Source organism: Hyperolius riggenbachi, chromosome 7 (assembly GCF_040937935.1).
Source record: "Hyperolius riggenbachi isolate aHypRig1 chromosome 7, aHypRig1.pri, whole genome shotgun sequence".
Taxonomy (NCBI): domain Eukaryota; kingdom Metazoa; phylum Chordata; class Amphibia; order Anura; family Hyperoliidae; genus Hyperolius; species Hyperolius riggenbachi.
The window spans coordinates 231,944,542-231,955,512 of NC_090652.1; the positions used below are offsets into that span (position 1 = coordinate 231,944,542).

At 44.9% G+C, this 10,971-nt stretch overlaps 1 protein-coding gene across 3 annotated transcripts in view; it reads right to left on the reverse strand.

Moving 5' to 3' along the window:
• The window catches only part of SPAG16 (sperm associated antigen 16), a 1,402,284-nt gene extending 1,392,910 nt beyond the window's left edge, over positions 1 to 9,374 (reverse strand). For all 3 annotated transcript variants that reach the window (XM_068245386.1, XM_068245387.1, XM_068245389.1), the window contains exon 1: positions 9,262 to 9,374. In XM_068245386.1, the coding sequence (XP_068101487.1) occupies positions 9,262 to 9,295 (34 nt within the window). In that variant the 5' untranslated portion in view covers positions 9,296 to 9,374. The remainder of the gene's footprint in view (positions 1 to 9,261) is intronic.
• Positions 9,375 to 10,971: the final 1,597 nt, after the last annotated feature.

The window sequence follows — 10,971 nt, forward strand, 5'->3', positions numbered from 1 at the left end:
GAACCAGGAGTGGAGTGTAGCAATAGCCATAGCAGTCATTGCAGCTGCTATGGGGCCCTGGAGCATAGGGGTCCCTGGTGGTACTTAATGTATTCACCATTAACTTTATTTTGTTTCTCTACCCTCAGGATTTGTCTTAGTGTCCATGAACTATGTGCTGTGTTGATTGCATGAGAATGTAAACTGCCCAGTTCAATCATATCCATAGGGTAGAGGCAGGTGGCATTGCTTAAGAGCACTATGAGGGCCCCGTGAAAATGTTGCTATGGGGCCCCATGATCCCTAGCTACGCCACTGCCCAGAGCCCAAATGACCCGATGCGAGGATATTAGGTATACAATGAAAGCACACAGATAGATGCTTGGCAGTTGGCAACAGCCGTTATCGCCCAAGCAGGTGGTTTCAGTGCAGGGCCCTCAGCGCCAAGTGCCGAAACTAGGTGCTGCCATAATACTGATGTAATAGTGCAAGGGGCGCGTAAAGATAATTCTGGTTCCGGCGATTCAACTTGAGTTGCACGACTCGGATTGGGAATAGTATTTAACGCCGCCGGGATTCGAACAGCAGCAGGCCAAGCCGTCATTCGGCTCACCCTGTCCCCAGCGGCGTACTAATATGTAAACGTTATCTCTCCCACAATGCAATGAGGTTCACAGATAGGAAACTGATGGACCGTTGCCCTGACATCACACTTGTCCTACCACAATATCAGCCACACAGACACCCCCTTGATTATCTACTTTAGAAAAGGTAAACATTTCTCGTGAGAAAGAGTATCGGCTACTGATTGGAATGGAGTTCAATCCTGAGTTAAAGTTCCTCTTTAAATGGGGTCAGAGCTGTACCAAGCAGCAAAGCGACAGCCGTGCGTTGTGGCATAGCGCACAGCCGCAAGCACACCCCTGTTGTAAACAAACTCTTAGCATCACAGTCAAAGAAGATAAATCAGAGTGTTCATAATTCAGGGTTTCAGCAGAGAATCAAAACGCGCCATCCAGTGTATAATAAACCTTTGAAAAGAATCACCACTTAGCAATAAAAAATAAAATGATGCACGATTCAGAGCTTCAAAGCCACGCACACAAATATGTCATTTCTTTATTTCAGTGTGCTAATTCTCATGCTGAGACAGTAGCATTTAAACACTGGTAAGTGGGCAACAAACAGCACTTATTGCCGGTAACAGCTAAATGAACTCGCACAGCCTAGCACCTGTGCTTTACATGATGCAGATGGCTGAGCTGTTGCCTATCTCCAGAACGCAGTAAATAGAGTAATAACATGTTTCATATGTATAACTCTGAAGATTCTGAATAGCTTATTCTATAATCAGAATTCATTTTGTAATTACAACTTTTCCATGGAAGATCATCTTTATGAACGTAGTGGGTATTGCTCCATACCCTTAGCATTTGTATCCAAGTGGCGTCTATTGAAGCTTACATGAATATCTTAGTAAGGCACCACACTTATAAAGGACGCTGCTTGCAACTGCTTTCAGGCTGTGTCAGTCATATACGATTGTAATGGAACGCTTGGCAGAGTACGCCAGGGAAAACAAAGTTCTGCTCTTCTCCAAAATCACAGGCTACGACTCCATTGAAAATGTCCAAAAAGAAACTTTATGCAAATTGCAAAATAAGTTGTGCCAAAAAGGTATTTGATGACTCCAGGCTTGGCACTAGTTAGAATATGATGGAAACCCATGCAAGAATTCAGAGACATTACCTCAAAATAGAAAGCGGCAAATTCCCTAACTGTATACATAGCCAGAAAATGACAGATTTTAAATACAGTTACTTGGATAAGGCATTTTGTTAGCAATCCAAGCCAGCGAAATACAAGTAGTCAACAAAGTTGCATTTTATTATGCCTATGAGTACTGGGGCCTGCAGTTCCTTCCTCTTTAAAGGGGCACTATGGCAAAAAAAAAATGTAAAATATGTGCAAACATAGACAAACAAGAAGTACATTTTCCAGAGTGAAATGAGCCATAAATTATTTTTCTCCTATGTTGCTGTCACTTACAGTAGGTAGTAGAAATCTGACAGAAGCGACAGGTTTTGGACTAGTCCATCTCTTCATAGGGGATTCTCAGCAAGGCTTTTATTCTTTATAAAGATATTCCCTAAAAATGATTTAAACACTGATGCTGGCCAGCCTCCCTGCTCTCTACACAATTTTTTTGGCAGTTGGACAGAGCAACTGCCATTCACTAAGTGCTTTTAAAAATAAATAAATCCCTGAGAATCCCCCATGAAGAGATGGACTAGTCCAAAACCTGTCGCTTCTGTCAGATTTCTACTACCTACTGTAAGTGACAGCAACATAGGAGAAAAATAATTTATGGCTCATTTTACTCTGGAAAAAAAACGTACTTCTTATTTGTATACGTTTGCACGTCTTTTAAATTTTAAAATGTTTTGCCATAGTGCCCCTTTAAGTGAACCTGAGGTGAGAGTGATATGAATGCTGCCATGAGCTTGATTTACTAAGTGGTGCTAACCTACTTAGCACGTCTAAAGTCTTTAGGCGTGCTAACCAGGGTGCTAAGTAGGTTAGCACCGGTTTTCTCAATCAGATCTCACATTTCAACTGAGTTTAGACGTGCTAAGGGCCAGTGCTAATGTTAGCACAGTTTTGTAAATCGAGCCCCATATGTGTTTCCTATTAAACAATATCAGTTGCCTGGCAGCCCTGCTGATTTATTTGGTTGCAATGGTGTCTGAATCACACCAGACACAAGCATGCAGATAATTTTGTCAGATCTGACAATAATGTCAGAAACACCTGATCTGCTGCATGCTTGTTCAGGGTCTGTGGCTGAAAGTATAAGAGGCAGAATATTAGCCAGGCAACTGGTATTGCTTAAACATAAATAAATATGGCAGCCTCCATATAAAGCTCATCTTGAATTCTCTTTAACTACAAAAGAGACAGACAGTTCTGGTTTTGCTCTGTGCCCACAATGGAGTGTGTGAACCAGAATGTGTAAAGCTGAATTATGTTTAGAAGGTCTTACGCATGATGAGTCACATGTGCAACCAGGGCTGTGGAGTCGGAGTCGAGGAGTCGGATGATATTTGTACTGACTCCACTCCTCTGAGGTAATTCAGAGCATCTAAACCAATTCCTCTGTCATACTTTAACCATTTTGCACTCAACAGGACAAATTTGGGTTAATCTCAAAATAGAGATGTTCTACCCAGGCTCTTTTAGCCAGGTGCTCCGCTCAGCTAACTTTGGTGAGCACCCAGCAGGGATCAGCTCGCCTTCTTATCCTCCTATGCTGTAAGCAGAGTTGCGCGTATCCTGCATTCCCTGTGTGCCCCACTGGCTACTTTTTCATGACACCTGGCTGGTGAAAATGTCTGGAGAGACCATTGCACTACTTTTGTCATTTCCGACTATTGTGCGCAATCATTTTACATGACGGTATGACATCTGTACAAGCATATCCTGCTCACTGCAGCCAGCGTTATTAAGACAAATTGCAGTTAGTGAGGCTGATTTTTTTTGCTCACTGTTCTATATTCAGATCGCAATGGGAAGCCTCCTGCTCCTCCCACTGCTTCATAAGACAAATTATCCAAATTAAAATAAGGCAGTTTCACCTCCATATCCTTCTGTAGTTTTAAAAATGTTCCTAACCATGTGGCTTCACCACTAGTTCCCATGAGTTTAACGAATAAAAATAAATCTGCTGATAAAGAATTAGAAGCAGCTAAAGTAAATACTATCAATGCATACACATGTCTGAGTATTCCTTTAAGTCAAGGGTGTCCAAACTTGAAGGCCAAGGGCCAAATTTCCATTCTTGAGAGTGCTATGGAGACAAACTTGCGAAATTCAACACAATTCTGCTGATTGCCATTTGGTACACTATGCCTGTGACAGCTTGTTAAATAATACATTTCCATACAAATAACCTATATACTGTGTGCAGCTAGCATGTCTCTTTCAGTATGCAGGCAGATTGCTACTGGCACAGTGGCAGCTGCTAATCAGTGGCTACTGCTGCAGTGGTGGCTGATAACCTACAGGCAATGAAGGAGGGACGCAGAGTGGCAACATAAGGTGGCCCCTGCATGTGGCACTGGAGCCGCGGGCAGCACGGAACTGTAGAGGGCTTCAGGGGCCACCAGAAAAGGCTTAGTGGGCCGCATTTGGCCTCCATTCTAGTTCCAATTAAACTGTGTTATTTATTTTATTAATCATGACACACATATATGAGAACTTTGGGCAGCACGGTGGCGTAGTGGTTAGCTCACTCGCCTTGCAGCGCTGGGTCCCTGGTTCGAATCCCAGCCAGGGCACTATCTGCAAAAAGTTTGTATGTTCTCTCCGTGTCTGCGTGGGTTTCCTCCGGGCACTCCGGTTTCCTCCCACATTCCAAAAACATACGGATAAGTTAATTGGCTCCCCCTAAAATTGGCCCTAGACTACAGCACTTACACTACATAATATAGACATATGGCAATGGTAGGGATTAGATTGTGAGCTCCTTTGAGGGACAGTTAATGACAAGATATATATATATATATATATATATATATATATATATATATATATATATATATATATATATATATATACACACACACATACACTGTACAGCGCTGCATAATATGTTGGCGCTATATAAATACTAAATAATAATAATAATAATAATAATAATAACTAGGGTTGGTCAACATGTTAGTGATTACAAATTGCAGTAGCTGGAGCTAATTTAAATTGATTGATTTCCAAGATGCATGAAATTTGAATCTACCTAGAATAATTAGCATCTCATTAACATCTCTAATCAGAACCTCCATACACATAGAACAACTTGGCTTGGCTAATGCATGCATGTCCCTGATGTTGGTGACACATGCAATAATAGCCTGATGGGTAGCAGCAAGGATGGGGGGTAGCGGGCACAGTGGCGGGGAGGGGGGGAGTTGCCCCTCCTCCCTCACCTGGGTCCCCCCGTCCCCACTCCCTCCTCCAGCTATTTGCAGCAAAAGTGTAGTGAACGAGCGTAAGGGGAAGTACCTTACTTCCTCTGCTCGCTGTGACTTCCTGCAATGCCGCCCTCTAGTGGGCGGCATTGCCGGAAGTCACGCTGCGAGCAGAGGAAGAAAGGTAAACTTCCCCTCTCCCTCATTCGCTACACTTTTGCCACAAATAGCTGGAAGGGGAGCGGGGATGGAAGGACCCAGGTGTGCCCGCTACCCCTGTCCTGGCTGCTACCACCTCAGGCTACCTGAGGGACACCTAATGGGGTGAAGTGAAGGGGAGGAGCAGGCAGTAGACAATGCGGATCTCCCTCCGATTTGTGTGCAAGAATAGCCTGTTTAGAGGGAGATCCGTTTTTGCACTGCCCTCCACTACCCCTAGCTGTATCAGGATCCATGAGCATTGCGGGAAAATGCAGCAGATCCGGACCTTCCGTTCAAGTTTTGAAAACAGGTCCCCGCAAACGCAGACGGATCCGTTTTTTGTTTAGGTGAAGACAGCTGCTGTTTTTAACATTTCTATCCGTGGCTCTGGTTTTGATCAGGTTTTAAAAACGGAGCCACAAATACATTTCCGGACCTAGTGTGAACGAGCCCTAAATCATTTATAAATAATTATTGTAAAAATTAAGCACTTTTTTCATTACGTTATTTTCACTGCAGTCCCACCTTGATTCATATGACCCTGAGGCAGAGTGCATCAACAGGGTCACATGCATAGCACAACCCCCTTGCGTGCTCCAGGCACACCCTTCACCAGCCGTCATTGCATCTCGCCACGTGGCATGCTCTTTACTGGATAGGCATTACACAACTTGGATTCCCGGGTTTCCCCTCATATTTGCGTTGTTCGGCGCATGCGTACTGCACCGCCACCACCAACAAATGTAAAATCTCTGTGTCGTCTATTGACTTACACAAATTCCAATCTGGAACCTCCGGCGCAGCATGATGTGACGCAGTAAGTGTGCTAGGCCCCATTGCCTTGCATTGTTGTTGCGTTACCCTGTGGAAAAAACAGAGTAACGCAACACGCACTTCAAGGGAATTGTAAAAGGGGCCTCAATCGCACCATGCAAGCAATTTCCCATCAACTTACTTCAGGGCTCGTTTGCACTATAGCGAATCCGCATGCAGGCACTGCATGCGGATTCGCATAGGCAATACAAGTGGATGGGATTGTTTCCACTTGTGCGTCGTGCGGGTGCGTTTTGGTGTGCGGGGAAAATCTGCACGGCAGAGCCGTCAGATTTTGCGTGCGGCAGGAATGCGGGCGAATCGCCCGCAATGCTTTTAATAGGGAAATCGCATGCGGCTTTGTCATGCGGTTTTCCCCACGATTTCGCGTACGATTTCGCATGTAAGGCTATGGAAATGTACACAGGCAGTGACATGGTTAAATTTGCCTGCTTCCTAGCCATGCGAAATTGTATGCGAAATCGCGGGGAAACCCGCATGCAGAAACGCATCCGCATGCGATTTCGTCCGCGGTGGAATCCAGGCGATTCCGCACTGCAACAGTGGAAACGAGCCCCCAGTTAAGACCAGCCAAAATAATGCTAACACATGCATGAAATCAAATTCATGCACACGTTAGCTAGTGGGAGACAGCTCTGAAAGGACAACTGATGTGCAAGGTAATGCCCATCTTTCCCTATGGCTTAGTTCATATTATATGCATTTAAACTGAAAGATTTTTTTTTACAATGCACTGCTCTAGAGAGTTAAAACGCATTCGTTTTTCAGTTTATATTGTACAAAAGAGGTCATAGCAGTGCATTGTGAATAAGCTTTCAGTTAAAATGCATATAATGGTGGCCATACATGGTACCATTTTTTCATCTAATCTTACCATTTCTATGTAGTATTAAGCTTGTTTCACAGTAGGACGTTGCGTTTTAGGGGACGTTATGGTCGCATAACGTGCCCCTAACGCAACGCCTGGTGCTCTCTGATGTGGACGTCAGAGTGAGCCGCGTTGTGCAGCTCACTCTGGCGTCCGTGATGCGTACTCTTGGACGCATGCGGCATCACGTGGTCCCACCCGGCCAATCGCCGCACAGAGCGGCCGCTCCAGGAAGTAAACACTGCACGTCACTGAGTGCAGTGAATATTAATTAGCCATGTGCCTGGCCGCTCTCCCCTCCTCCCCAACATTACTGAGCATGTGCAAGCAGTCAATACTGCATGCAGTACATGTCTTATGGCGCAGCGTTACTAAGTAACGCAACGTGGGCACTGTGAACAGCCCATTGATTTTTTATTGCTGTGCGGTGGGGTGCGTTACAGGCTGCTCTAACGTGCGCCTGTAACGTCCCACTGTGAAACCAGCCTAAGGGTAAATTAAGTGAATATACTGAAAGGATAATTTAGGCAGTTCCCTTATATTACATAGAAATAGTAAGATTGGATGAAAAAAATTGTACCATGTATGGCCACCATAATGTTAACTGAGCTATAGGGACACATAGACATTACCTTCACCTGGGCTGCAAATCGGTTGTCTGTTCAGTTATAACTGATAGAAACCGGAGATTGGGCTAGATTCACTAAACCGTGATAACTGATATCATGGTCGCGCTAGCGCTTTGCGCGCATTATAACATGCGTAACGTTTATTGTGCACAATCACACATTTTCGCGCAGAAACGCGAATTTTTGCTGTTGTCCGTGTTTTTTGCTAATGTTCATGTTTCCCTATTACTGTAACCCTGAAAAACTGATGTGTTTTACCTGATCAGTAGTTCCATAGCAGTGCATTGTGAAAAGCTTTCAGTTAAAATGCATATAATCTGACCTGACCCATAGGGAAGCATGGACATTGAGCTTCACATTAGTTGTCCCTTCAGTTATAACTGACAGCACCTGATTCAGTGTTAAAAGACCCACAAAAAAAGCCTAACCTACTCCTTTTACACTGTATCTGTTCCTTACAGTTAGTTACAGTATAACTGAAAAAGGACAACTGATATGCAGCACAGGTAAAAGGTAAAGTTCATATTTCCCTAAACCCTCACATTAAAGCTCCCCTACCTATGTCAACACTACCCCCCATACCTTCCCCCCTCCACCACCACCAATGCCTAACACTAGACCCTCCTCCACCTTCCGCCAGTAAATATCATTGCTCCCACCGCTAATTTTGAAAGCCGGAGTTCAGCTATAGCATAGCAGTACTCCCACCAGGGGTGTAACAATAGACCCTGCAAGGGATGCAGCCGCATGGGGGGCCTAGAAGCCATAGGGGGGCCCATCTTGAGAGACGGACATTTAAGGGCATGAAGAAAAAAAGCTCTGCTCTCTGCACAATTGTTCTAATTGCTGCCCCCAGGTTGGCGGGAGGAGGCCCCATCCAAAGTTTTGCAGGGGGGCCCAGTGATTTCTAGTTACACCCCCTGACTCCAACACATTTTCTAAAGAACAGGTACTCTAACACCCACCACAGCCACAATTTAATCGTTGCCGCTATCTATCACCACTATCCTGCTTCTCCGCCACTATATTGTACCGCTCTCGGCCCTTATTTTGAAAGGCAGCGTTTGGCTATAGTATAGCAGAACTATGGTGCCACCATAGCCACAATTTCATAGTGGCCTATGGCGATACCCAAAGTATCAGGCCTAAATTAACTGATCCACACTAAACCCCTATCTTGCAGAGCTGTTTTAGGGGGGGGGGGGGGGGGGGACACATATGAGTAGCAGCCACCAGAACGTTTATTGCTAACAATGTTTAGTTGCATATTAAGAAGTAAAACATACTGATTATGAGGGAAGGGGGGGGGGGATAAGGAAGGGGTTTTGGACAGGGGATGTAATTATTAATACACTAACAATTTAAGTATAGCACATTTTAAGTTTTATGGAGGTAATAAAACAAACAAAACAAAAACAGTCATTATTTCAGTCAATTAAAAGCAGGAACCAAATAATGGTGAGAAATGCTGTCCTGTTGTTTCTTTTGAAATTCCTATAGACATGACAGAACTATAGAGCAGCAGAATGGTAAAAGTGCCACCTCACTGTCTCCATAATGCTTTCTAGCTGTCCCTCTGACCTTGCAGCATCTTCTCAGCATCCTCTCAGCATTGTGGGAAGGCAAGATGTGCCGGTGTCAGCACGGCCAGCAGGTCACAGTGGTAAGCCTATACACCCGCAGCATCCCCGGCCAGTATCAGGCCCGCCCTCCCCTACAGTCCCCGCAGTACCACACAGCCCGGTCCCGCACCCAGCCTCGCTCCACGCCGGCAGAAGGATACGCTCCACATAGTAGTTGTCTCTGTCTGCCTCCATTGCTGCAGGTACACAAGTTGCTGCAGTTGGAGTCACTCGTTGCTGGGTAACCGCTGCTGCTTTTTATGAGTCTCGCGAGATCTGAATCCTTCACGGAAACGCTGAACTGAAGATAGTTGTGTAGTAACTATGGTGACCGAGGACGTGTCTGAGTGGCGCTAGAATAGTGCTGCACGGGAGGAGATGTGCCCGAATTCCATGAGTTCGCCACGGTCTGCAATTATGCAATTATCATTCACTGGAATCTTGGTGGAGGCGGTGGTTACTTGCCTAATTCACGCTCGGGAAGATTTATCAAAAAAAAAAAAAAAATCAGTGCAGTACTGCTGTAAGAATGGAGCAGATGCCCAGAACAAGTATTCTTCTGGTCCTTAATCGTTTACATTTTTTACCTAAGTTTTCTCCCAGGAGATAATGTTTCCCTTTCTGTTTTAAATCACTTTTAGGAGTCCTGCAATTGAAAAAGTAGGTGGAAATGTACTGTCAAAATTATTCAGATTATTTTTTTGCTTGTGGCGTTTTATGGATAAGGTCCCATATGCAATTAGCGTTTTCTCCTGTGTTTTCTCCTTGGTGATATTTTTTCATCTTCTATTTAGGATAACTTTTCAGTACTCTGCAACTGAAAAAGTACCAAAAAGTAGGTGGAAAAGTACTTTTAAAACTATGTATATTTTTGATTGCTGGTGATTTAACCTGTTCAGAATCATAGGCTTACACCCCACTAGTGACCAGGCTATTTTTTTTTACTAATTAGGGCTCTGCAGCTTTAAGTGCTTGCTACAGAGCCGTACAAGTCAGCACACAAGTGATCCAACCCCTTTCGGTTGGTGGGCTCTGATCCCTGCTGGCATGTTTGTTTATTTATTTATATATGTATTTGTTGTTTTGTTTATTTATTAAATGTCACTATTGTATTTATTTTTTTCCCTCCCCCTGCCAGCCAATCACTGTGATCAGCTGTCATAGGCATTAGCCTATGAAAGCCAATCGCTCCAGTGCCTCCCCAAGGGACAGCCGAATGGCATGGCTGTCCCCAGTACAGCACTGCCGTAGATCGCAGCGCTGTACAATGTAAATAGACAGTGGTTTCGCCGTCTAACGGTCTCGCCGCTGGGAGACTGATGACGAAGCAGAGCGGACTTTAGGCCATTTGGCGTTAGGTGGTCCTGGGGGAGCCACTGCATTCACACCAATTGGTGTGAGGCGGTCGGCCAGGAACACGGGACTTTTCCCAGTAGGCCCAGCCCCTTTAACTTTAAATGGGCCCTCCCAGGCCCTGCACCAAGCAGCTGGAGAGGAGGGGGTAGCAGCGCAGGAAAGAGGGGCTTGGGCACACAGCGGGGGGAGGGGGCCCAACTCCCCCCTCCCTCACCTGGGGCCCCCCTTTCTGCACTCCCCCCTCCAGAATTTCACACAATGGCAGCGGCTGGGCAGGGAACTACTTACTTTACCTACTTTTAACTACCTTTACACCTATACTGGGAACACCTATAAGTACCTATTCTACGGACAACTATAGATAACTACCTATACACTCATACTGGGGACAGCTATAACTAACTATACTGGGGATACCTATAGATAACTACCTATACACCTATACTGGGGATACCTACAACTACCTATACTGGGAACACCTATAGATAACTACCTATATACCCATACTGGGGACA